The sequence below is a fragment of the Salvelinus alpinus genome, chromosome 9 (assembly GCF_045679555.1).
Source record: "Salvelinus alpinus chromosome 9, SLU_Salpinus.1, whole genome shotgun sequence".
Lineage (NCBI taxonomy): Eukaryota > Metazoa > Chordata > Actinopteri > Salmoniformes > Salmonidae > Salvelinus > Salvelinus alpinus.
Genome location: NC_092094.1, coordinates 30,963,676 through 30,990,895, shown reverse-complemented (window position 1 = coordinate 30,990,895; position 27,220 = coordinate 30,963,676). Strand labels below are relative to the sequence as shown.

General features: G+C 46.4%; 1 protein-coding gene across 1 annotated transcript in view; it reads right to left on the bottom strand.

Annotated features, from left to right (window-relative positions):
* The window catches only part of LOC139584633 (IQ motif and SEC7 domain-containing protein 3-like), a 38,645-nt gene that overhangs the window by 4,863 nt on the left and 6,562 nt on the right, over positions 1-27,220 (bottom strand). The window contains exons 3-14 of the mRNA XM_071416713.1: positions 20,204-20,333; positions 19,213-19,563; positions 18,324-19,087; positions 15,466-15,627; positions 6,588-6,710; positions 5,193-5,359; positions 3,935-4,074; positions 3,455-3,586; positions 3,229-3,328; positions 2,825-2,983; positions 2,645-2,740; positions 2,518-2,561 (exon numbers count right to left, since the gene is read on the bottom strand). Coding sequence (XP_071272814.1) covers positions 2,518-2,561; positions 2,645-2,740; positions 2,825-2,983; positions 3,229-3,328; positions 3,455-3,586; positions 3,935-4,074; positions 5,193-5,359; positions 6,588-6,710; positions 15,466-15,627; positions 18,324-19,087; positions 19,213-19,563; positions 20,204-20,333 — 2,368 coding nt within the window. The remainder of the gene's footprint in view (positions 1-2,517; positions 2,562-2,644; positions 2,741-2,824; positions 2,984-3,228; positions 3,329-3,454; positions 3,587-3,934; positions 4,075-5,192; positions 5,360-6,587; positions 6,711-15,465; positions 15,628-18,323; positions 19,088-19,212; positions 19,564-20,203; positions 20,334-27,220) is intronic.

The window sequence follows — 27,220 nt, the reverse complement described above, 5'->3', positions numbered from 1 at the left end:
GTCTCATCGTTGTCGGTGATCAGGCCTACACTGTTGTGTTGTCGGCAAACTAAATGATGGTGTTGGAGTTGTGCTTGGCCATGCAGTAATGGGTGAACAGGGAGTACAGAGGGGACTAAGCACGCACCCCTGAGGGGCTCCCGTGTTGAGGATCAGCGTGGCAGATGTGTTGTTACCTACCCTTACCACCTGGGGGCGGCCCGTCAGGAAGTCCAGGATTCAGTTGCAGAGAGGGCTGTTTAATTCCAGGGTCCTTAGCTTAATTATGAGCTTTGAGGGCACTGTTGTGTTGAACTCATGGTGCTCTCATGCATGCTTCAGTGCTGCTGTAGTCAATGAATAGCATTCTCACGTAGGTGTTCCTTTTGTCCATGTGGGAAAGAGCAGTGTGGAGTGCAATAGAGATTGCGTCATCAGTGGATCTGTTGGGGCGGTATGCAAATTGGAGTGGGTCTAGGGTGTCTGGGATAATGGTGTTGATGTGAGCCATGACCAGCCTTTCAAAGCACTTCATGACTACAGACGTGAGTGCTACGGGGCGGTAGTCATTTAGGCATGTTACCTTGGTGTTCTTGAAATATGTTGCTATTACAGACTCCGTCAGGGACAAGTTGAAAATGTCAGTGAAGACACTTGCCAGTTGGTCAGTGCATGCTCGGAGTATACGTCCTGGTAATCCATTTGGCCTTCCGGCCTTGTGAATGTTGACCTGTTTATCGGTCATACTCACATCGGCTACGGAGAGCTTGATCACACAGTTGTCCGGAACAGCTGGTGCTCTCATGCAAGGTGCATATAAGTAATTTAGCTTGTCTGGTAGGCTCGTGTCACTGGGCAGCTCACGGCTGTGCTTCCCTTTGTAGTCCGTAATAGTTTACAAGCCCTGCCACATCCGACGAGCGTTGAAGCTGTTGTAGTAGGATTCAATCTTAGTCCTGTATTGACGCTTTTCCTTCGTCGGAGGGCATAGCGGGATTTTTTATCAGCGTCTGGGTTAGAGTCCCGTTCCTTGAAAGCGGCAGCTCTACCCTTTAGCTCAGTGCAGATGTTGCCTGTAATCCTTGGCTTCTGGTTGGGGTATGTACGTACGGTCACTGTGGGGACGACATCATCAATGCACTTATTGATGAAGCCAGTGACTGATGTGGTGAACTCCTCAATGCCATCGGAAGAATCCCAGAACATATTCCAGTCTGTACTAGCAAAATAGTCCTGTAGCTTAGCATCTGCGTCATCTGGCCACTTCCATATTATGCGTGTCACTGGTACTTCCTGCTTTAGTTTTTGCTTGTAAGCAGGAATCAGGAGGATAGAGTTATGGTCAGATTTGCCAATTGGAGGGCTAGGGAGTGCTTTGTACGCGTCTCTGAGTGTGGAGTAAAGGTGGTCTAGAGTTTTCTCTGGTTGAAAATGTAACATGCTGGTAGAAATTAAGTAAAATGGATTTAAGTTTCCCTGCATTAAAGTCCCGGCCACTAGGAGCGCCACCTCTGGATGAGAATTTTCTTGCATTGGTTTGTGGTGGTAAGTAGACAGCTATGAAATATATAGATGAAAACTCTCTTAGTACATAGTGTGGTCTACAGCTTATCATGAGATACTCTACCTCAGGCGAGTAAAACCTTGAGACTTCATTAATATTAGACTTTGTGCACCAGCTGTTATTGACAAATAGACACAGACCGCCACCCCTTGTCTATTTGTTCTATCTTGCCGATGCACGGAAAACCCAGCCAGCTGCATGTTATCCATGTCGTCATTCAACCACGAATGGGTGAAACATAAAATATTACAGTTTTTAATGTCCCGTTGGTAGGATAGTCTTGATCGGAGCTCATCCAGTTTATTATCCAATGATTGCGGAGGAGGTTACCCACTCGCCGTCAGATTCTTATAAGGCACCCCGACCTATATCTCCGTCTCTTCTTAATGCAAATGACGGGGATTTGGGCCTTGTCTGGTGTCTGAAGTAAATCCTTTGCGTCCGACTCGTTACGAGGTGGGTAATCGCTGTTCTGATATCCAGAAGCTCTTTTCGGTCATAAGAGATGGTGGCAGAAACATTAAGTCCAAAATAAGTTACAAATAACGCAAAAAAACACACAATAGCACAATTGGTTAGGAGCCCGTAAAACAGCAGCAATCTCCTCCAGCGCCATTTAAAAAAATCATACACATGCATGCATGCATGCATGCATACACAGACACACGCATCAACCCTGAGTCTGGCCATGGAGATGGTTTTCTAGCATGCAAACAGGGCTTAGAAAAGCTTATGATGGCTGGGAAGCAGATGTTCTGTTAGCAGGAGGCTAATAGCTAACCGTGCATTAGCAGGTGGCTAATAGCTAACTACTGCCCCCTGTTAGCAGAAAGCTGAAGGTTAAATCTAGCCCTACAGTTGTGGCTGTGTCGCTCTGAGTCACACAGAGCTGGAGGGAGATGACGAGGGTCTCCATTACTCCTCACCTGTCTGTATCTTTGCTAACAAAAATACACTGTGTGTATGTGACTCACCTCCACAGTGTTGTTGCTAGTCTTGTCATACAGATCTTTCTGGGCTGAGGGGAGAAACACAGAAGTGACACTTAGAGACACAGAGTGGCGTGTGGTGCTAGTTGCTAACTTAGTGTTTGTTTGTTACCTGTGGGGGATCCTGTGTGTCGACTGAGTGTGCCCATCTGTCCTCCGTTGGTGTGGAGGGTGTGAGTCTGCACCCCTTGTTCTCTCTTCAGCTCCCCTGTAGACAGTGATATATGACCATATATTACATATAGTGTGTGTGTGTGCGTGTGCGTGTGCGTGTGCGTGTGTGTGTGCTCACATTGAATGTGTATCTGCTCCATCTCGTTGACCTCAGTGATGGACTCTCGTAGCTCCTCTGTGAACTTCCTGAGCTCCTCTCCACTGGGGGAGCAGAAACTCACCATCTGCTTCTTCTCTGATGAGAACGGACTCAACATGGTGATGCCATGAGCATAGTCTGGACACACACACACACACACACACACACACACACACACACACACACACACACACACACACACACACACACACACACACACACACACACACAGTTAGCTATGTGAGTAGAATGGTGATGTCACTGGTATAGTCTGGACTCTGGACAATGTCACAGCTCATAATTAGCTATGTATGTAGACGTGCAGTGTTATAGTACAGTAGTAGTAGTAGTAGTAGTAGTGGTAATGGTAGTATAGTAATTACATTCGTTACTGAAGAGGTGGAATTGCATGCCCAGTAGACCCATGGCTTTACAGAAGGTGTAGGAGGCAGAAGTCTTCTTCTTGGGACACAGCTTCAGGATCTGTGTGAGGAGATAGCAGAATGAACATAAGCTATACCATCAGTACACATACATACACTGTTACTACACAAAATAACACTACTCGTGTGCGTGTGTACGCGGGTGAGTGCTTGTGTGTGTTCTCACAAGTATGAGGTCGTTGAACAGGAACACCTCTCTCTGGGTGTTGGCCAGTTTCTGTTTCAGGGGTTTGTTGAAGTCTGCCACCTCAAACAGACGACAGCAGCACACCAGCCTACGGTGGGGCACAGACAGAATCTACAAAGAAACACACACACACACACCATGGGCTAAACACACACACACCACAGGCTTAACACACACACACACCATGAGGTTAACACACACACACACACACACACACACCATGGGCTTAACACACACAAACACCATGGGGTTAACACACCATGGGCTAAACACACACATATACACACACCATGAGGTTAACACACACACACACACACATCATGGGTTTAACACACACACACACCATGGGATTAACACACACACCATGGAGTTAACAAACACACACACACACACACACCATGGGTTTAACACACACACACCATGAGGTTAACACACACACACCCAAACCCACCAACTCACCGTCTTCATGCCCAGTATGGACTGCTCCACGCGGCTGACGTAGGTGACGTGGTCTTCGTTGGAGCGTAGCTCTCTCTGCTGGGTCCTCTCATAGATCCCTGTCACCATCTCCCTGGGGATGTCTGCTCCATCGTCCACTCCTGAGGGAACAGGGACAAACACTAGCAGTCAGACAGGAGGAACTAAAGAGGAAATTCACAAAATAAAGTAATAGCTGAATTTACTCCATCCCTGGTTTAGACTCGTTGCAGGACAGGATTGGCTGGTAGTTAGTAGCATCCCTATCTGTCAACAGTAGATATGCTGTGGCTCTATCTCACCACTAGAAGGAGACCTTGTGTTGTGTTCCAGTCAGGAGAGAAGCCCCCATTCCAAAATCAAATCAAATCAAATTGTATTGGTCACATACACATGGTTAGCAGATGTTATTGTGAGTGTAGCGAAATGCTTGTGCTTCTAGTTCTGACAGTGCAGCAATACCTAACAAGTAATATCAAACAATTCCACAACAGATACCTAATACACAAAAATGTAAGTAAAGGAATGGAATAAGAATATATAAATATAAACATATGGATGAGCAATGACAGAGCGGCATAGGCTAAGATGCAATAGATGGTATGAAATACAGTATATACATATGAGATGAGTAATGCAAGATATGTAAACATTATTAAAGTGGCATTATTAAAGTGGCATTTTTAAAGTGGCATTATTTGAACATGAGGAGAGGAGTTAGGGATGTTCCAGCCCTCAGCCTTCTCTCTCTTGTCCCTGGTTTGGTGTGTTCTCTACACTGACCAGCCCTGATCCTGCCACTCTAATGATTAATGATATGGGCCAGTCCAGATGAAAATGCTCCTGTGTTGTATTCAAATATTCAAAGCATTGTGTGTGTGTGCATCTGTGCAGGTTTGTGTGTCAGTTCTATAAATAACCCCTCCAGTGTCTCAGAAACGCTGTCATAAATGTTGCAAGGCTTCTGCAGCTCATTATACTGAGTCACACTCATAAACACGCACACACGCACGCACACACACACACACACACACACACACACACACACACACACACACACACACACACACACACACACACACACACACACACACACACACACTGTCACAAAAATAACACCATGGGGTTTGTATTATTTTGATTTGTTCAATCACACCGAAGGAAGAACAAAACAAAGACACAACTCCCCTAACAAGCTAGGCCCTGTTTACTGACAACACACAGACAGACACCCAGTCACCTCGTAGGTTGCGTATGAAATCGTCGAGGCCCATCTTGCGTTGAGGTTTGATGTTAGGGGAGTACATGTCAGTGTTGAGGAGGACCACAGCAAAGGCCAGGATGAAGATGGTGTCTGGGTTATGAAACTGCTGCACCACCTCAGGATTACACATACAATACCTCTGACTGGAGAGATGGACAGATAGAGAGATGGACAGATAGAGGTATCTACAAATACTCTTTTGTTGCTGAGAATTTTGCAAACCTGTAGTGGATTCAAGGTTTAAAAATGCTTCTAAACTTAGTAATTTCCACTTTAAAATGTCAGACTTGATTTGCCCTAAGAAAAAATGTATAAACCTCTACAAATAAATTCCAATCATTTTAATCCACATAATAATTCACATTTTCTGTTGCAGCTGGATTATTTTCCTGTTGTAGCAAACTGGCTCAAATTAAGATCCTACATCTGTACAGTACCTCTGACAGGGGGAAAGGGGGCAATGAAAAAGAAAGAGTGGAAGAGAGACAGAGAAAGACACAGCTCCAGTGAAAAAGAAAGAGAGTGAAAGACAGAGAAAGAGACAAAAAGCTGTTCTGCTGTAATGGTCTCAGAAACAAACAGTTTCTCCATCAGTATCATTAGTTAGTAACTCAACTTCAGACATTAATATGGTTCACTTGTGGGTTCTTACATCCTGACAAGAGATATATGGTATAACCCTCCTCTCAAGCATATACACACTTTCACTTGTCAGTGTTCAGTTTCCTGAGAGTCCTGCTGCGCATCAAATACTCTGACACTGGGAATGATCCGTTTGTGTGTGTGTGTGTGTGTGTGTGTGTGTGTGTGTGTGTGTGTGTGTGTGTGTGTGTGTGTGTGTGTGTGTGTGTGTGTGTGTGTGTGTGTGTGTGTGTGTGTGTGTGTGTGTGTGTGTGATTACGTATCAAAGTTATTTCTACACCAGCTAGTTCTCTTATCTTCACATCTGCATATGAGAGATGCTCACCAGCTGGCACAGAATAATACCTCCATTAAAATAACTTCTTACGTCACCCTATGTCACCCTTATGACAGATGACATAACATCTGTTACATAACACTCCTGTAACTTCTTGTCTATCTTACTACCCCATCCCAGATAGGTAGGACTTTGTCCCTACAGCTTAAAACCATGGTCCTGGAGGCAGGACACTTCTTGTTTTAGACCTGGGAGACCACTAGGTAGCTGGAATTTAGCTAATCACTGTTATTGATTGGCTCAGCTGCTGAATTTTTTAGAAATCAGGTCAGGTGTGGTGCTAGGTTGGACTTGCTGTTTGTGATACTCCAGAACCAGAGTGTCTGCCCCTGGAGTAACCCTGGTATGTTGATCAATCTGAAGGTATGATGCGATTGGTTGATGGGTCTGACCTGAAAGCTTCAATGAGTCTCTCCACCTTCTGGGCCTCTCCCTGGACTCTGATGTGAGCCTGGAACTTCCTCAGAGCCTCGTCCAGCTCCATCCCAAAGAAGTCCATCTCATCGACCACACAGCTAGAGACAGGGGGAGAAGAGGTTAGTTGTATATGTCTCTCTCATGTCACCGTTGACGTCATTGGTTTGTGTGTTTGTGGCTGAGGGTGAGAGAGGGTGAGAGAGGGTGAGAGTACAACTGCTCTTGGCATTTTCTTCCCTTTTTCAGTCATAGCACCATTGCAGAAGCACTGACCTGGAAAACGCACACACACACACACAAATGTACTCACACACTTAACAAGTGCTTATACAGTACATATTCCTCCCAAAGGATAAAGGAAAAAAGAGGGAGATAGAGGGGGGAGTATAGAGAAAATAAAAGAAAGGAAGAGAGGGGGAGTAGAGAGAAAAGAAGAGAGGGGGAGAGGGGGAGTAGGGAGAAAAGAAGAGAAGGGGAGAGGGGGAGTAGAGAGAAAAGAAGAAGGGAGAGAGGGGGAGTAGGGAGAATAGAAGAGAAGGGGAGTAGGGAGAAAAGAAGAGAAGAGAAGGGGAGAAGGGGAGTAGAGAGAAAAGAAGAGAAGGGGAGAAGGGGAGTAGAGAGAAAAGAAGAGAAGGGGAGAAGGGGAGTAGAGAGAAAAGAAGAGAAGGGAGAGATGGGGAGGAGAGAGAAAAGAAGAGAAGGGGAGAAGGGGAGTAGAGAGAAAAGAAGAGAAGAGGAGAGGGGGAGTAGAGAGAAAAGAAGAGAAGGGGAGAAGGGGAGTAGAGAGAAAAGAAGAGAAGGGAGAGAGGGGTAGTAGGGAGAAAAGAAGAGAAGGGGAGAGGGGGAGTAGAGAGAAAAGAAGAGAAGGGAGAGAGGGGGAGTAGAGAGAAAAGAAGAGAAGGGAGAGAGGGGGAGTAGAGAGAAAAGAAGAGCAGGGGAGAAGGGGAGTAGAGAGAAAAGAAGGGAAGGGAGGAGGGGTAGTGGAGAGAAAAGAAGAGAAGGGGAGAAGGGGAGTAGAGAGAAAAGAAGAGAAGGGAGAGAGGGGGGGTAGAGAGACAAGAAGAGAAGGGAGAGAGGGAGTAAAGAGAAGGGGAGAGGGGGAGTAGGGAGAAAAGAAGAGAAGGGAGAGATGGGGAGTAAGGAGAAAAGAAGAGAAGGGAGAGAGGGGGAGTAGAGAGAAAAGAAGAGAAGGGGAGAGGGGGAGAAGAGAGAAAAGAAGAGAAGGGAGAGAGGGGGAGTAGAGAGACAAGAAGAGAAGGGAGAGAGGGGGAGTAGAGAGAAAAGAAGAGAAGAGGAGAGGGGGAGTAGAGAGAAAAGAAGAGAAGGGAGAGAGGGGGAGTAGGGAGAAAAGACGAGAAGGGAGAGAGGGGGAGTAGAGAGAAAAGAAGAGAAGAGGAGAGGGGGAGTAGAGAGAAAAGAAGAGAAGGGAGAGAGGGGGAGTAGAGAGAAAAGAAGAGAAGAGGAGAGGGGGAGTAGAGAGAAAAGAAGAGAAGGGAGAGAGGGGGAGTAGAGAGAAAAGAAGAGAAGGGGAGAAGGGGAGTAGAGAGAAAAGAAGAGAAGGGAGAGAGGGGGAGTAGAGAGAAAAGAAGAGAAGGGGAGAAGGGGAGTAGAGAGAAAAGAAGAGAAGGGGAGAAGGGGAGTAGAGAGAAAAGAAGAGAAGGAAGAGAAGGGGAGAGAGGGGGAGTAGAGAGAAAATAAGAGAAGGGAGAGAGGGGGAGTAGAGAGAAAAGAAGAGAAGGGAGAGAGGGGGAGAGAGGGGGAGTAGAGAGAAAAGAAGAGAAGGGGAGAGAGGGGGAGTAGAGAGAAAAGAAGAGAAGGGAGAGAGGGGGAGAGAGGGGGAGTAGAGAGAAAAGAAGAGAAGGTGAGAGAGGGGGAGTAGAGATAAAAGAAGAGAAGAGGAGAGAGGGAGTAGAGAGAAAAGAAGAGAAGGGGAGAGAGGGGGAGTAGAGAGAAGAGAAGGGAGAGAGGGGGAGAGAGGGGGAGTAGAGAGAAAAGAAGAGAAGGGGAGAAGGGGAGTAGAGAGAAAAGAAGAGAAGAGGAGAGGGGGAGTAGAGAGAAAAGAAGAGAAGGGGAGAAGGGGAGTAGAGAGAAAAGAAGAGAAGGGAGAGAGGGGTAGTAGGGAGAAAAGAAGAGAAGAGGAGAGGGGGAGTAGAGAGAAAAGAAGAGAAGGGAGAGAGGGGGAGTAGAGAGAAAAGAAGAGAAGGGAGAGAGGGGGAGTAGAGAGAAAAGAAGAGCAGGGGAGAAGGGGAGTAGAGAGAAAAGAAGAGAAGGGAAGAGGGGTAGTGGAGAGAAAAGAAGAGAAGGGGAGAAGGGGAGTAGAGAGAAAAGAAGAGAAGGGAGAGAGGGGGGGTAGAGAGACAAGAAGAGAAGGGAGAGAGGGAGTAAAGAGAAGGGGAGAGGGGGAGTAGGGAGAAAAGAAGAGAAGGGAGAGATGGGGAGTAAGGAGAAAAGAAGAGAAGGGAGAGAGGGGGAGTAGAGAGAAAAGAAGAGAAGGGGAGAGGGGGAGAAGAGAGAAAAGAAGAGAAGGAAGAGAAGGGGAGAGAGGGGGAGTAGAGAGAAAATAAGAGAAGGGAGAGAGGGGTAGTAGGGAGAAAAGAAGAGAAGAGAGAGAGGGGGAGAGAGGGAGAGAAAAGAAGAGAAGGAAAAGAAGGGGAGAGAGGGGGAGTAGAGAGAAAAGAAGAGAAGGGAGAGAGGGGGAGAGAGGGGGAGTAGAGAGAAAAGAAGAGAAGGTGAGAGAGGGGGATTAGAGATAAAAGAAGAGAAGAGGAGAGAGGGAGTAGAGAGAAAAGAAGAGAAGGGGAGAGAGGGGGAGTAGAGAGAAGAGAAGGGAGAGAGGGGGAGAGAGGGGGAGTAGAGAGAAAAGAAGAGAAGGGGAGAAGGGGAGTAGAGAGAAAAGAAGAGAAGAGGAGAGGGGGAGTAGAGAGAAAAGAAGAGAAGGGGAGAAGGGGAGTAGAGAGAAAAGAAGAGAAGGGAGAGAGGGGTAGTAGGGAGAAAAGAAGAGAAGAGGAGAGGGGGAGTAGAGAGAAAAGAAGAGAAGGGAGAGAGGGGGAGTAGAGAGAAAAGAAGAGAAGGGAGAGAGGGGGAGTAGAGAGAAAAGAAGAGCAGGGGAGAAGGGGAGTAGAGAGAAAAGAAGAGAAGGGAAGAGGGGTAGTGGAGAGAAAAGAAGAGAAGGGGAGAAGGGGAGTAGAGAGAAAAGAAGAGAAGGGAGAGAGGGGGGGTAGAGAGACAAGAAGAGAAGGGAGAGAGGGAGTAAAGAGAAGGGGAGAGGGGGAGTAGGGAGAAAAGAAGAGAAGGGAGAGATGGGGAGTAAGGAGAAAAGAAGAGAAGGGAGAGAGGGGGAGTAGAGAGAAAAGAAGAGAAGGGGAGAGGGGGAGAAGAGAGAAAAGAAGAGAAGGGAGAGAGGGGGAGTAGAGAGACAAGAAGATAAGGGAGAGAGGGGGAGTAGAGAGAAAAGAAGAGAAGAGGAGAGGGGGAGTAGAGAGAAAAGAAGAGAAGGGAGAGAGGGGGAGTAGGGAGAAAAGACGAGAAGGGAGAGAGGGGGAGTAGAGAGAAAAGAAGAGAAGAGGAGAGGGGGAGTAGAGAGAAAAGAAGAGAAGGGAGAGAGGGGGAGTAGAGAGAAAAGAAGAGAAAAGGAGAGGGGGAGTAGAGAGAAAAGAAGAGAAGGGAGAGAGGGGGAGTAGGGAGAAAAGAAGAGAAGGGGAGAGAGGGGGAGTAGAGAGAAAAGAAGAGAAGGGGAGAAGGGGAGTAGAGAGAAAAGAAGAGAAGGGAGAGAGGGGGAGTAGAGAGAAAAGAAGAGAAGGGGAGAAGGGGAGTAGAGAGAAAAGAAGAGAAGGGGAGAAGGGGAGTAGAGAGAAAAGAAGAGAAGGAAGAGAAGGGGAGAGAGGGGGAGTAGAGAGAAAATAAGAGAAGGGAGAGAGGGGGAGTAGAGAGAAAAGAAGAGAAGGGAGAGAGGGGGAGAGAGGGGGAGTAGAGATAAAAGAAGAGAAGGGGAGAGAGGGGGAGTAGAGAGAAAAGAAGAGAAGGGAGAGAGGGGGAGAGAGGGGGAGTAGAGAGAAAAGAAGAGAAGGTGAGAGAGGGGGAGTAGAGATAAAAGAAGAGAAGAGGAGAGAGGGAGTAGAGAGAAAAGAAGAGAAGGGGAGAGAGGGGGAGTAGAGAGAAGAGAAGGGAGAGAGGGGGAGAGAGGGGGAGTAGAGAGAAAAGAAGAGAAGGGGAGAGAGGGGGAGTAGAGATAAAAGAAGAGAAGGGAGAGAGGGGGAGTAGAGAGAAAAGAAGAGAAGGGGAGAGAGGGGGAGTAGAGAGAAAAGAAGAGAAGGGGAGAAGGGGAGTAGAGAGAAAAGAAGAGAAGAGGAGAGGGGGAGTAGAGAGAAAAGAAGAGAAGGGGAGAAGGGGAGTAGAGAGAAAAGAAGAGAAGGGAGAGAGGGGTAGTAGGGAGAAAAGAAGAGAAGAGGAGAGGGGGAGTAGAGAGAAAAGAAGAGAAGGGAGAGAGGGGGAGTAGAGAGAAAAGAAGAGCAGGGAGAGAGGGGGAGTAGAGAGAAAAGAAGAGCAGGGGAGAAGGGGAGTAGAGAGAAAAGAAGAGAAGGGGAGAGGGGGAGTGGAGAGAAAAGAAGAGAAGGGGAGAAGGGGAGTAGAGAGAAAAGAAGAGAAGGGAGAGAGGGGGGGTAGAGAGACAAGAAGAGAAGGGAGAGAGGGAGTAAAGAGAAGGGGAAAGGGGGAGTAGGGAGAAAAGAAGAGAAGGGAGAGATGGGGAGTAAGGAGAAAAGAAGAGAAGGGAGAGAGGGGGAGTAGAGAGAAAAGAAGAGAAGGGGAGAGGGGGAGTAGAGAGAAAAGAAGAGAAGGGAGGGAGGGGGAGTAGAGAGAAAAGAAGAGAAGGGAGAGAGGAGGAGTAGAGAGAAAAGAAGAGAAGGGGAGAGGGGGAGTAGAGAGAAAAGAAGAGAAGGGAGAGAGGGGGAGAAGAGAGAAAAGAAGAGAAGGGAGAGAGGGGGAGTAGAGAGACAAGAAGAGAAGGGAGAGAGGGGGAGTAGAGAGAAAAGAAGAGAAGAGGAGAGGGGGAGTAGAGAGAAAAGAAGAGAAGGGAGAGAGGGGGAGTAGGGAGAAAAGACGAGAAGGGAGAGAGGGGGAGTAGAGAGAAAAGAAGAGAAGAGGAGAGGGGGAGTAGAGAGAAAAGAAGAGAAGGGAGAGAGGGGGAGTAGAGAGAAAAGAAGAGAAGAGGAGAGGGGGAGTAGAGAGAAAAGAAGAGAAGGGAGAGAGGGGGAGTAGGGAGAAAAGAAGAGAAGGGGAGAGAGGGGGAGTAGAGAGAAAAGAAGAGAAGGGGAGAAGGGGAGTAGAGAGAAAAGAATAGAAGGGAGAGAGGGGGAGTAGAGAGAAAAGAAGAGAAGGGGAGAAGGGGAGTAGAGAGAAAAGAAGAGAAGGGGAGAGAGGGGGAGTAGAGAGAAAAGAAGAGAAGGGGAGAAGGGGAGTAGAGAGAAAAGAAGAGAAGGGGAGAAGGGGAGTAGAGAGAAAAGAAGAGAAGAGGAGAGGGGGAGTAGAGAGAAAAGAAGAGAAGGGGAGAAGGGGAGTAGAGAGAAAAGAAGAGAAGGGGAGAGAGGGGGAGTAGAGAGAAAATAAGAGAAGGGAGAGAGGGGGAGTAGAGAGAAAAGAAGAGAAGGGGAGAGAGGGGGTAGAGAGAAAAGAAGAGAAGGGGAGAGAGGGGGAGTAGAGAGAAAAGAAGAGAAGGGAGAGAGGGGGAGAGAGGGGGAGTAGAGAGAAAAGAAGAGAAGGGGAGAGAGGGGGAGTAGAGAGAAAAGAAGAGAAGGGAGAGAGGGGGAGAGAGGGGGAGTAGAGAGAAAAGAAGAGAAGGTGAGAGAGGGGGAGTAGAGATAAAAGAAGAGAAGAGGAGAGAGGGAGTAGAGAGAAAAGAAGGGAGGGGAGAGAGGGGGAGTAGAGAGAAGAGAAGGGAGAGAGGTGGAGAGAGGGGGAGTAGAGAGAAAAGAAGAGAAGGGGAGAGAGGGGGAGTAGAGATAAAAGAAGAGAAGGGAGAGAGGGGGAGTAGAGAGAAAAGAAGAGAAGGGGAGAGAGGGGGAGTAGAGAGAAAAGAAGAGAAGAGGAGAGAGGGGGAGTAGAGTGAAAAGAAGAGAAGGGGAGAGAGGGGGAGTAGAGAGAAAAGAAGAGAAGGGAGAGAGGGGGAGTAGAGAGAAAAGAAGAGAAGGGGAGAGGGGGAGAGAGGGGGAGTAGAGAGAAAAGAAGAGAAGGGAGAGAGGGGGAGAGAGGGGAGTAGAGGGAAAAGAAGAGAAGGGGAGAGAGGGGGAGTAGAGAGAAAAGAAGAGAAGGGGAGAGGGGGAGAGAGGGGGAGTAGAGAGAAAATAAGAGAAGGGAGAGAGGGGGAGAGAGGGGAGTAGAGGGAAAATAAGAGAAGGGGAGAGAGGGGGAGTAGAGAGAAAAGAAGAGAAGGGGAGAGAGGGGGAGTAGAGAGAAAAGAAGAGAAGGGGAGAGGGGGAGAGAGGGGGAGTAGAGAGAAAAGAAGAGAAGGGAGAGAGGGGGAGAGAGGGGAGTAGAGGGAAAATAAGAGAAGGGGAGAGAGGGGGAGTAGAGAGAAAAGAAGAGAAGGGAGAGAGGGGGAGAGAGGGGAGTAGAGGGAAAAGAAGAGAAGGGGAGAGAGGGGGAGTAGAGAGAAAAGAAGAGAAGGGAGAGAGGGGGAGAGAGGGGAGTAGAGGGAAAAGAAGAGAAGGGGAGAGAGGGGGAGTAGAGAGAAAAGAAGAGAAGGGAGAGAGGGGGAGAGAGGGGAGTAGAGGGAAAATAAGAGAAGGGGAGAGAGGGGGAGTAGAGAGAAAAGAAGAGAAGGGAGAGAGGGGGAGAGAGGGGAGTAGAGGGAAAAGAAGAGAAGGGGAGAGAGGGGGAGTAGAGAGAAAAGAAGAGAAGGGAGAGAGGGGGAGAGGGGGAGTAGAGGGAAAAGAAGAGAAGGGGAGAGAGGGGGAGTAGAGAGAAAAGAAGAAAAGAGGAGAGAGGGGGAGTAGAGAGAAAAGAAGAGAAGGGGAGAGAGGGGGAGTAGAGAGAAAAGAAGAGAAGGGAGAGAGGGGGAGAGAGGGGAGTAGAGGGAAAAGAAGAGAAGAGGAGAGAGGGGGAGTAGAGAGAAAAGAAGAGAAGAGGAGAGAGGGGGAGTAGAGAGAAAAGAAGAGAAGGGGAGAGAGGGGGAGTAGAGAGAAAAGAAGAGAAGGGGAGAGAGGGGGAGTAGAGAGAAAAGAAGAGAAGGGGAGAGAGGGGGAGTAGAGAGAAAAGAAGAGAAGGGATAGAGGGGGAGTAGAGAGAAAAGAAGAGAAGGGGAGAGAGGGGGAGTAGAGAGAAAAAAAGAGAAGGGGAGAGGGGGAGAGAGGGGGAGTAGAGAGAAAAGAAGAGAAGGGAGAGAGGGGGAGAGAGGGGAGTAGAGGGAAAATAAGAGAAGGGGAGAGAGGGGGAGTAGAGAGAAAAGAAGAGAAGGGAGAGAGGGGGAGAGAGGGGAGTAGAGGGAAAAGAAGAGAAGGGGAGAGAGGGGGAGTAGAGAGAAAAGAAGAGAAGGGGAGAGGGGGAGAGAGGGGGAGTAGAGAGAAAAGAAGAGAAGGGAGAGAGGGGGAGAGAGGGGAGTAGAGGGAAAATAAGAGAAGGGGAAAGAGGGGGAGTAGAGAGAAAAGAAGAGAAGGGGAGAGAGGGGGAGTAGAGAGAAAAGAAGAGAAGGGGAGAGGGGGAGAGAGGGGGAGTAGAGAGAAAAGAAGAGAAGGGAGAGAGGGGGAGAGAGGGGAGTAGAGGGAAAATAAGAGAAGGGGAGAGAGGGGGAGTAGAGAGAAAAGAAGAGAAGGGAGAGAGGGGGAGAGAGGGGAGTAGAGGGAAAAGAAGAGAAGGGGAGAGAGGGGGAGTAGAGAGAAAAGAAGAGAAGGGAGAGAGGGGGAGAGAGGGGAGTAGAGGGAAAAGAAGAGAAGGGGAGAGAGGGGGAGTAGAGAGAAAAGAAGAGAAGGGAGAGAGGGGGAGAGAGGGGAGTAGAGGGAAAATAAGAGAAGGGGAGAGAGGGGGAGTAGAGAGAAAAGAAGAGAAGGGAGAGAGGGGGAGAGAGGGGAGTAGAGGGAAAAGAAGAGAAGGGGAGAGAGGGGGAGTATCGAGAAAAGAAGAGAAGGGAGAGAGGGGGAGAGAGGGGAGTAGAGGGAAAAGAAGAGAAGGGGAGAGAGGGGGAGTAGAGAGAAAAGAAGAAAAGAGGAGAGAGGGGGAGTAGAGAGAAAAGAAGAGAAGGGGAGAGAGGGGGAGTAGAGAGAAAAGAAGAGAAGGGAGAGAGGGGGAGAGAGGGGAGTAGAGGGAAAAGAAGAGAAGGGGAGAGAGGGGGAGTAGAGAGAAAAGAAGAGAAGAGGAGAGAGGGGGAGTAGAGAGAAAAGAAGAGAAGGGGAGAGAGGGGGAGTAGAGAGAAAAGAAGAGAAGAGGAGAGAGGGGAGTAGAGAGAAAAGAAGAGAAGGGGAGAGAGGGGGAGTAGAGAGAAAAGAAGAGAAGGGGAGAGAGGGGGAGTAGAGAGAAAAGAAGAGAAGAGGAGAGAGGGGGAGTAGAGAGAAAAGAAGAGAAGGGGAGAGAGGGGGAGTAGAGAGAAAAGAAGAGAAGAGGAGAGAGGGGGAGTAGAGAGAAGAGAAGGGGAGAGAGGGGGAGTAGAGAGAAGAGAAGGGAGAGAGGGGGAGTAGAGAGAAGAGAAGGGAAGGGGAGAGAGGGGGAGAAAAAAATTGTGCTGAGTGCTGTGACCTATTTTTTCTCTAAGCAAAACACAATCTCCTGGCTCTCTCGCTCTCTGCAGTGTGAGAGCATGCATCCTTGTGTGTGTATGTGCGTGTATGTGTAAAACATATTTGTGCTTTATTTTGTGTGTGGACTCACTCCAGGACGTCTCTGTTGAAGAGCAGCTTGCTGTTCCCCAGGAACTCTCCAATCATCTGTCGGCTTAGGCCCTTCCTCTGTAACAGGAAGTGGGCCACGCCCATGGGCGTGTCTGGGACGAAACCACGCGTGATCAGGAAGTGGATGCCTCTCTCTGGGTTCCTAGAGCAGAGATAGAAAGCACAATATAAGTGTATGCATGTGTGTGTGTGTGTGCGTGAGTGTACAGTGGGGCAAAAAAGTATTTAGTCAGCCACCAATTGTGCAAGTTCTCCCACTTAAAAAGATGAGAGAGGCCTGTAATTTTCATCATAGGTACACTACAACTATGACAGACAAAATGAGAAAAAAAATCCAGAAAATCACATTGTAGGATTTTTTATGAATTTATTTGCAAATTATGGTGGAAAATAAGTATCAGTCAGGAAGTTAAAGCTTGGTCGCAAATGGGTCTTCCAAATGGACAATGACCCCAAGCATACTTCCAAAGTTGTGGCAAAATGGCTTAAGGATAACAAAGTCAAGGTATTGGAGTGGCCATCACAAAGCACTGACCTCAATCCTATAGAAAATTTGTGGGCAGAACTGAAAAAGCGTGTGTGAGCAAGGAGGCCTACAAACCTGACTCAGTTACACCAGCTCTGTCAGAAGGAATGGGACAAAACTCACCCAACTTATTGTGGGAAGCTTGTGGAAGGCTACCCGAAATGTTTGACCCAAGTTAAACAATTTAAAAGCAATGCTACCAAATACTAATTGAGCGTATGTAAACTTCTGACCCACAGGGAATGTGATGAACGAAATAAAAGCTGAAATAAATCATTCTCTCTACTATTATTCTGACATGTCACATTCTAAAAATAAAGTGGTGATCCTAACTGACCTAATGCAATTTTTGCAAGGATTAAATGTCAGGAATTGTGAAAAACTGAGTTTAAATGTATTTGGCTAAGGTGTATGTAAACTTCTGACTTCAACTGTACTCACCTTTCCACCTCTCTCTCCCTTTTCCTCTCCCCCTTTCTAGAGCAAATACCTGTTCTGTGAATAATTCTGTGAGTAGCTAGAGGACAATTCAACCCTGTGTGTGATCGTTTATCAAATCAAATCAAATACCTTATACACACAAATGTAAAGGGATGAATAAGATTATGTACATATAAATATATGGATGAGTGATGGCCGCGCGGCAAGATGCAGTAGATGGTATGAAATACAGTATATACATATGAGATGACTAATATAGAACACTTAAACGTTATTAAAGTAGCGCTATTTAAAGTGACTAGTGATACCTTTATTAAGTCCGTTTATTAAAGTGGCCAGAGATTTGATTTTGTATGTTGGCAGCAGCCTTTTTATGTTAGTGACGGCTGTTTAACAGTCTGATGGCCTTGAGATAGAAGCTGTTTTTCAGTCTCTCGGTCCCAGCTTTGATGCACCTGTACTGACCTCGCCTTCTGGATGATAGCGGGGTGAACAGGCAGTGGCTCGGGTGGTTGTTGTCCTTGATGATATTTTTGGCCTTCCTGTGACATCGGGTGGTGTAGGTGTCCTGGAGTGCAGTTAGTTTGCCCCCAGTGATGCGTTGTGCAGACCGCACTACCCTCTGGAGAGCCTTGTGGTTGAGGGCGGTGCACTTGCCGTACCAGTCGGTGATACAGCCCGACAGGATGCTCTCGATTGTGCATCTGTAAACGTTTGTGAGTGTTTTAGGAGACAAATTTCTTCAGCCTCCTGAGGTTGAAAAGACGCTGTTGCGCCTTCTTCACCACGCTGTCTGTGTGGGTGGAACATTTCAGTTTGTCTGTGATGTGTAAGCCGAGGAACTTAATAAAACTTTCCACCTTCTCCACTACTGTCCCGTTAATGTGGATTGGGGGGTGCTCCCTCTGCTGTTTCCTGAAGTCCACGATCATCTCCTTTGTTTTGTAGACATTGATTGAGAGGTTATTGTCCTGACACCACACTCCGAGGGCCCTCACCTCCTCCCTGTAGGCCATCTCGTCGTTGTTGGTAATCAAGCTTACAACTGTAGTGTCGTCTGCAAACTTGATGATTGAGTTGGAAGCGTGCATGGCCATGCAGTTTTGGGTGAACAGGGAGTACAGGAGAGGGCTGAGAATGCACCCTTGTGGGGCCCCAGTGTTGAGGATCAGCGGGGTGGAGATGTTGTTTCCTACCTTCACCACCTGGGGGTGGCCCGTCAGAAAGTCCAGGACCCAGTTGCACAGGGCGGGGTCGAGACCAAGGGTCTCGAGCTTAATAAGGGGTTTGGAGGGTACTATGGTGTTAAATGCTGAGCTGTAGTCAATGAACATCATTCTTACATAGCCCTATCCCATCTTATACAGATGGGATAGGGCAGTGTGCAGTGTGATGGCGATTGCAACGTCAGTGGACCTATTGGAGCGGTTAGCAAATTGGAATGGGTCTAGGGTATCAGGTAGGGTGGAGATGATATGATGCTTGACTAGTCTCTCAAAGCACTTCATGATGACACAAGTGAGTTCAATGGAGCGATTGTCATTTTGTTCAGTTGCCTTAGCTTTCTTGGGAACAAGAACAATGGTGGCCATCTTGAAGCATGTGGGGACAGGGATTGATTGAATATGTCCATAAACACACCAGCCAGCTGGTCTGCGCTTGCTCTGAGGATGCGGCTAGAGATACTGTCTGGGCCGGCAGCCTTGCGAGGGTTAACACGTTTAAAAGTTTTAGTCACCTTAGCCATGGAGAAGAAATAATACATAAAAAAACGAATAACTAATAATCGCGAGGCGACCATCTCTGTCGGCGACATCTTGCTACATTATAAGGTGTATAATGTGCGTGTTTGCGTGTGTGTGCGTACTTACACGTTGAAGAGGTTGAGTCCGATGCGGTAGAGTCGTTTGCGGTGTGTGTCAGTGGAGAGTGTGGGGGATCGGCAGGAAGCTGGGTCCTGGCATCGGTCTCTGGGCAGAGAGAGGACCAGGGCCTGGAGGGCCTCAGTGGTGGGGTCCCTGACTGACTGGGACCCTGGCTGGGATTGAGGGTGATGGGCCTGGGGGTATGTGGAATACTGGTGGTACTGGGGATAGGAGGACTGAGTGGTATACTGGTTAGACTGGGCCGAGGTGGAGGTAGAGGTGGAACTGAGTATCTCTGAGCCACTCTGCCCCCCCAACTCTCTCCCCTGCCCTGTCACAGTTGACTCCATCCTCGACCCTCCTCCCTTCAACAATTCCTCACTGGGAGGGGGGGCAGGGAACTCTTTCTCATCCCCCAGCTGGGAGGTTGTTGTTTGTCTCCCTACCCCTCCACCCCCCTCTCCCCCTCCCCCTCCCCCGTCCATTGAGGCTTGCCTGCTTCCTCCCCCCCCTGCCCCTGTGTTGCCGTGGGTAGTGGTGGTAGTGGAGGTGGTAGTCGTGGAGACAGTGTAGTTGTTGGTGTCGATGTGAACGGTGACATCTCTGAAGGCCATGAGCAGGGAGCTGGCGCTGCGAGGCATACAGGCACTCTGACCAGCCGCCCGAAACGCCTCGGGGTCCATCAGCAGCCCCCCTGTCCCCCCCTCAACCCCCCCCGACAGGCTCCACCCACGCAGGGCCTCGTCTATCGAATGGGCCAGCGAGCGCACCTGGAATAAGAATCATAATACTAGTTATAGGAAGACCTTTAAGCTGTATTATAATGAAACACTAGGCTCACTGTAACGGCGAACTATTATGATGCTAGGCTATGCTAGTGTTACATAAAGCCCACCTGCTCTGAGAAGCAGTCCTCCAGCTGTGTGAGCGAGGGGCCAGGGCCCGTGGCAGGGGAGGCTGAGGGGGGCAGGGAGGTGGAGCGTGAGGGGGGTGGTGGGGGTGTTTTGGGGCGCAATGGTGGGCCCCCGCTCTCTAACAGGAAGCTGTGTCGCTGGGTGGGGTTCTGGCCCCGGGTGGGGTTGGGCCGGCGCAGGGAAATGCGGCGTGGCAACTTGCTCTCTGACAAAGAGTTCCGGATCTTCTGGAAGTTCTTACTGAGCTGGTACTGACGGAACGCTGTCTGAATACGACACGCAGCGCGCCGCGACACCAGGTGACCACCGTACCTCAGCTCCAACTCCTCTATCTACAGACAGAGAGGGGGGAGAAAAGAAGAGAGAGTAGAGAGAAAAATATTGTTGGCAAGGTTTTTTGGGGGAAATATTGTAGTCTTAACAGAACAATGCTAAAAGCCTCCGGTTGTTAAACTTGATGTTTCTCCAAATATAAAAGGAAAGTGGGACAAGCTCTCCTCTCTGAAAACAGTACAACACACCCCCTCACCAAACTCCAATAGCTTTCTACCAGATACACCTATCGCTACATCACTGTGTCTCAAACAGAAAGCAAACAGAAGACAAGTAACCCCCTTTTACGTCCTCTGAGGCTCAGATAAAGAGAGTGGGAGTGGAAGAGTGGGAAGGAGAAGCAGAGAAGAAGGGGGAGAGGGAGAATAAGGACAGAGAGAGAAAGACACACACACAGCGTGGTCCATTTGGCACTTCTCTGTGCAATATAAAGACATCTCCTGCAGTCAGCAGGAGCTATTAGCTGTTACCATGACAACCCATCATCCCCCATGTTCCTGTACCCGTGAGATGGAAGGCCTGGTGTCTTCTCTTTCTTACTCTCTTCTCTCTCATCAAGAGTACAGTATCATATACACACAGAAACACAAACCCAGTTAATCACAACCCACATGTATGCCTCTGCACACACACACACACCTGTTTGGTCTTGTTCTCCAGGGCAAGTTCATAGTCGCTGGGTCCTTCTCTACGAGCCACACCTACTGACCCCTCTGCTTCCTGTCTGCTGGAGGAAGTCCCGCCCTCCAGACCCAGCAGCTGCCCATCACTATGGAAACAATAACACTCACCTTCAACGCCTGGGATAACGTGTGTATGTGTGTATGTACTGTATGTGTGTGTGTGTTTCCTCCGCTGTTTTACCCTAATTGCTAGGTCTACCAGTTGTTATATAAGCCAGCTCTAAAACCACAGCTACTGTATAAAAGCAAAGACTGGTCATGTTTAAATAATGACTACATCACTAATGTTCCTCTCTGGTTCTACTATTCAGCTAACAATGTGTGTGTGTGTGTGTGTGTGTGTGTGTGTGTGTGTGTGTGTGTGTGTGTGTGTGTGTGTGTGTGTGTGTGTGTGTGTGTGTGTGTGTGTGTGTGTGTGTGTGTGTGTGTGTGTGTGTGTGTGTGTGTCTGTTTTTACGTGCTAGAGGCTACCTTTTATTAACACTCTATTCAAAACACCACCATACTCTCGCTGCAGTCCGCTAATACAGGACTATTAATAACCTCTAACGAGTCACAAACCCGGATCCGGGATCCCCCCCATCAAAAAAGCTGACTAGCATAGCCTAGCCTAAAGCCACAGGGATATCATATAATAAAATGTTCATGAAATCACAAGTCCAAGACACCAAATGAAAGATACACATCTTGTGAATCCAGCCATCATTTCTGATTTTTAAAATGTTTTATAGGGAAGACACAATATGTATTTCTATTAGCTAACCACCATAGCAAAAGACACAACTTTTTTTCCCAACATTTTTTTCCTGCATAGGTAGCTATCACAAATTCGACCAAATAAAGATATAAATAGTCACTAACCAAGAAACAACGTCATCAGATGACAGTCTGATAACATATTTATTGTATAGCATATGTTTTGTTTGAAAAATGTGCATATTTCAGGTATAAATCATAGTTTTACATTGCAGCCACCATCACAACTCTCACCAAAGCAACTAGAATAACTACAGAGAGCAACGTGAATTACCTAAATACTCATCATAAAACATTTATGAAAAATACACAGCGTACAGCAAATGAAAGACAAAGATCTTGTGAATCCAGCCAATATTTCAGATTCTTTAAGTGTTTTACAGCGAAAACACAATTTAGCATTATATTAGCTTACTACAATAGTCAACCACACAGCAGCATTGATTCATGCACGTTAGCGATAGCGAATAAACCAGCAAAATATATAAATTCTTTCACTAACCTTCTCAAAACTTCATCAGATGACAGTCCTATAACATCATATTACACAATACATATATTGTTTGTTCGAAAATGTGCATATTGAGCGCCACAAATCGTGGTTATACAATGAGAATAGTAGCCAAGCTGCCAACAAAATGTCGGGAGAAATCTTGGGAGAGGCACCTAATCTAATCAATAACTAATCATAAACTTGACTAAAAAATACAGGTTGGACAGCAAATGAAAGATACATTAGTTCTTAATGCAACCGCTGTGTTAGATTTTTAAAATTAACGTTACTACGACATACAGCGTGCGCTAAAGCGAGACCGCACCGAAATTAATGGCGGAATAATAGTTTTACATTTTTCAACAGAACAACGAATTAACATCATAAATAGTTCTTACTTTTTGATGAGCTTCCATCAGAATCTTGTGCAAGTGGTCCTTTGTCCAGAATCATCGTTGCTCGGTTGTAGATTGCCGTCTTCAACTTAGGAATTAGCAGCAAACATTAGCTATGTGGCCCAGACGTGCCCAACTCTTCATAACGCAGCACAAAGAAATATCCGAAAATCGCAATATACTGATATAAACTGATATAACTCGGTTTAAAATAACTACATTATGATGTCTTTAACACCTATATCGAATAAAATCAGAGCCGGATATATCTAAGGCCTATAACGAGAGCTTTTCAGAATGCCATCCTGAGGTCCTCCTTTGCGCCATGACGAACGTTGAAAAGAGTGCACCCCCGAGCCTTTATATGGATCTGCCTAGCAACACCATTCCAATTCTCACTGCTTAATAACATCTAGGGGAAATCGTATGCAGTGCATGTCGACTCATAGATAACATTTAATTTAATAAACTGACCCTGGAACAGAGCATCGATTTCAGATTTCTCACTTCCTGACAGGAAGTTAGCTGCAACTTGAGTTCTGTTTTACTCACAGATATAATTCAAACTGTTTTAGAAACTAGAGAGTGTTTTCTATCCAATAGTAATAATAATATGCATATTGTACGAGCAAGAATTGAGTACGAGGCAGTTTAATTTGGGAACGAATTTTTACAAAGTCGAAATGGCGCCCCCCTATTGACAAGAAGTTTTAAAGAACCAGTGCACTAGTTTTGTGAAAAAAATATTTTTAACAATGCTTGGCACTGCGAACGGTTCAGACCCCTTCCCTTTTTCCACATTTTGTTACGTTACAGTCTTATTCTAAAATAGATTTTTTTAATCCTCATCAATCTACACACAATGCACCATAATGATGAAATTATTATTAATATGTTTGTTTTAACTACCTTCTATAGATAAGTATTTTGACCCTTTACTATGAGACTCGAAATTGAGCTCCGGTGCATCCTGTTTCCATGGATCATCATTGAGATGTTTCTACAACTTGATTGGAGTCCATCTGTGGTAAATTCTATTTATTGAAAATTATTTGGAAATGCACACCTGTCTATAGAAGGTCCCACAGTTGACAGTGCATCAAAAACTAAGCCATAAGCCATGAGACAGGATTGTGTCAAGGCACAGATCTGGGGAAGGGTACCAAAAAATGTCTGCAGCATTGAAGGTCCCCAAGAATACACTGGCCTCCATCATTCTTAAATGGAAGAAGTTTGGATCCACCTAGGCTCTTTCTAGAGCTGGTCACCCGGCCAAACTGAGCAATCGGAGGAGAAGGGTCTTGGTCAGGGAGGTGACCAAGAACCCGATGGTCACTCTGGCAGAGCTCCAGAGTTCCTCTGTAGAGATGGAAGAACCTTTCAGAAGGAAAATCATCTTTGCAGCACTCCACCAATCAGGCCTTTAAGGTAGAGTGGCCAGACGGAAGCCACTCCTCAGTAAAAGGTACATGACAGTCCGCTTGGAGTTTGTCAAAAGGCACCTAAAGGACTCTCAGACCATGGGAAACATGATTCTCTGGTGTGATGAAACCAAGATTGAACTCTTTGGCCTGAATGCCTAGCGTCACATCTGGAGGAAACCTGGCACCATCCCTTTGGTGAAGCATGGTGATGGCAGCATCTTGCTGTGGGGATATTGTTCAGCGGCGTGGACTGGGAGACTAGTCAGGGTCGAGGGAAAGATGAACGGAGAGATCCTTGATGAAAACCTACTCCAGAGTAGAGGTCGACCGATTATGATTTTTCAACGCCGATACCGATACCGATTATTGGAGGACAAAAAAAGCCGATACCGATTAATCGGCTGATTTTTTTTTTTTTTTTTTAGTTTTATATATATGTATATCATACACACACACACACATTTTTGTAATAATGACAACTGCAACAATACTGAATGAACAATGAACACTTTTATTTTAACTTAATATAATACATAAATACACACACACACACACACAGCTGAAGTGACAATGATACTGAAGAGTCTGCTTAGGAGACAAATACTCTCAACTGTTTGAATAAAAATAGAGTTTAAGTTACCTGTGATGAATGTTGAAAACAAAAACTGTCATTTCTATATGCAGGAAATCCTATTTTAATAATGGGCATGGTAAGAATTGACGACCAAAGTGCGAGTCATAATTCCCATGACACCTTCTAGCAAAATCGGAAAAGCGGTTCCTTCATTTATTCCATAGGATATTTTTAGATTCACTTAAAATAAGGTCTGTGTTTCGTGTAGGCTTACACCACCTTGCCAATTTTATAACTGTGTAGATATCCATAGGACAAGGTAACTCTGATCAATATTGGCTAAATATAAGCGAAGATCATTTTTTTTGTAGAGTGGATTTATGAAAATATGTTGACAAACGTTACCTTATCCTAGTGAGATTTACACAGGTATCAAAACGTCGAGGCGGTTTAAGCCTGCACGAAACACAGACCTTATTTGAAGTAGATCAAGACATTCTCTATGGAAGACATGAACGATAAAATAACGAAGGAACCCCTGTCAAGTTCAGCCACAAGTTATTACAGGAATTATAACGCGTCGACTATTTCTCTCTAAACCATATACCTTTGACTAATCCGGAAACTATCACCTCGAAAACAAAACGTCTATTCCGTTCTGTATTTTATCTAACGGGTGGCATCCATGAGTCTAAATATTCCTGTTACATTGCACAACCTTCAATGTTGTCATAATTACGTCAAATTCTGGCAAATTAGTTCGCAAAGAGCCAGGCGGCCCAAACTGTTGCATATACCCTGATTCTGCGTGCAATGAACGCAAGAGAAATGACACAATTTCACCTGGTTAATATTGCCTGCTAACCTGGATATCTTTTACCTAAATATGCAGGTTTAAAAATATATACTTGTGTATTGATTTTAACAAAGGCATTGATGTTTATGGTTAAGTACATATTGGAGCAATGACAGTCATTGATTGATTGTTTTTTATAAGATAAGTTTAATGCTAGCTAGCAATTTACCTTAGCTTACTGCATTCGCGGCACAGGCAGGCTCCTCGTGGAGTGCAATGTAATCAGTGTTAGAGCATTGGACTAGTTAACTGTAAGGTTGCAAGATTGGCTCCCCCGAGCTGACAAGGTTAAAAATCTGTCGTTCTGCCTCAGTTCCTAGGCCGTCATTGAAAATAAGAATGTGTTCTTAACTGACTTGCCTAGTTAAATAAAGATTAAATAAAGGTGTAAAAAAATATATATATATATATCGGCAAATCGGCGCCCAAAAATACCGATTTCCGATTGTTATGAAAACTTGAAATCGGCCATTCCGATTAATCGGTCGACCTCTACTCCAGAGCGCTCAGGACCTCAGACTAGGGCAAAGGTTTACCTTCCAACAGGACAACAACCCTAAGCACACAGCCAAGACAACGCAGGAATGGCTTTGGGAAGTCTCTGAATGTCCTTGAGTGTCCCAGCCAGAGCCCGGACTTGAACCCGATCGAACATCTCTGGAGAGACCTGAATATAGCTGTGCAGCGACGCTCCCCATCCAACCTGACAGAGCTTGAGAGGATCTGCAGAGAAGAATTTGAGAATCCGCAAATACAGGTGTGCCAAGCTTTTAGCACCATACCCAAAAACACTCAAGGCCGTAGTCGCTGCCAAAGGCACTTCAACAAATTACTTAGTAAAGGGTTTGAATACTTATGTAAGTGGATATCTCAGTTTTTTTTACCAACATTAAAAAAACAACTGTTTTTGCTTTGTCACTATGGGGTATTGTGAGTAGACTGATGAGGGGGGAAAACAATGTAATCAATTTTAGAATAAGGCTGTAACAAAATGTGGAAAAAGTCAAGGGGTCTGAATACTTTCCGAATGCACTGTATATAAAACCTGTTGCTGTTCATTTTGCTCAAACCGGACACCCTATTAGTTCTCTGAGATACATTGGGATAGAAAGGGTTAATTTGTCATGCAGGGGAGGGGACATTGGGAGGAAACTACTTCAAAGGAAATCTTTCTGGATCCACAGGGTCAACACACTGTCCCATATCTTGGCCTGAATGAGGAGTTTGATTTGAAACCTTTTCTATAGTTCTATGTCCAAACTGCTGTTTTTACCTGAAGGGAATATTGTTGTCACGCCCTGATCTGTTTCACCTGTCTTTGTGATTGTCTCCACACACCTCCAGGTGTCCCTTGTTTTCCCCATTAGTCCCTGGGTATTTATTCCTGTGTTCCCTGTTTGTCTGTTGCCAGTTCGTCTTGTCTTGTCAAGTCAACCAGTGTGTTTTTCCGTGCTCCTGCTTTTTCTTGTCTCTCTTTTGCTAGTCCCCCCGGTTTTCACCCTTGCCTGCCTTGACTCTGAACCCGCCTGCATGACCATACTGCATGCCCTGACCTCGAGCCTGCCTGCCACTCTGTACCTCCTGGACTCTGACCTTGTTATGATCTTTTGCCTGTCCACGACCATTCTATTGCCTGCCCCTTGGATTATAATAAATATCAGAGACTCGAACCATCTGCCTCCCATGTCTGCATCTGGGTCTCGCCCTGTGCCCTTATAATTGTGTATATATAGTACCAGTCAAAAGTTTGGACACATTAAAGGGTTTTTCTTTATTTTTACTATTTTCTACACTGTAGAATATTAGTGGATACATCAAAACTATGAAAAAACACATATGGAATCATATAGTAACCAAACAAGTGTTAAACAAATGAAAATATATTTGATATTTGATATTCTTCAAAGTAGCCACCCTTTGCCTTTGACAGCTTTGCACACTTTTGGCATTCACTCAACCAGCTTCATGAGGAATGTTTTCTCACATATGCTGTGGTAGCCATGCTGGTTAAGTGTGCCTTGAATTGTAAATAAATCACTGACGGTGTCATCAGCAAAGCACCCCCACACCATCACACCTCCTCCATGTTACACGGTGGGAACCACACATGCGGAGATCATCCATTCACCTACTGCGTCTCACAAAGACATGTTGTGAGACGCAGACATGCATTTATTTGGGCTGCAATTTCTGAGGCTGGTAACTCTAATTAACTTATCCTCTGCAGCAGAAGTAACTCTGGGTCTTCCTGTCTTGTGGCGGTCCTCATGAGAGCCAGTTTCATCATAGTGCTTGATGGTTTTTGTGACTGCACTTGAAGAAACTTTCAAAGTTCTTGAGATTGTCCACATTGACTGACCTTCATGTCTTAAAGTAATGATGGACTGTCATTTCTCTTTGCTTATTTGAGCTGTTCTTGCCATAATATGGACTTGGTCTTTTACCAAATAGGGCTATCTTCCGTATACCCCCCCC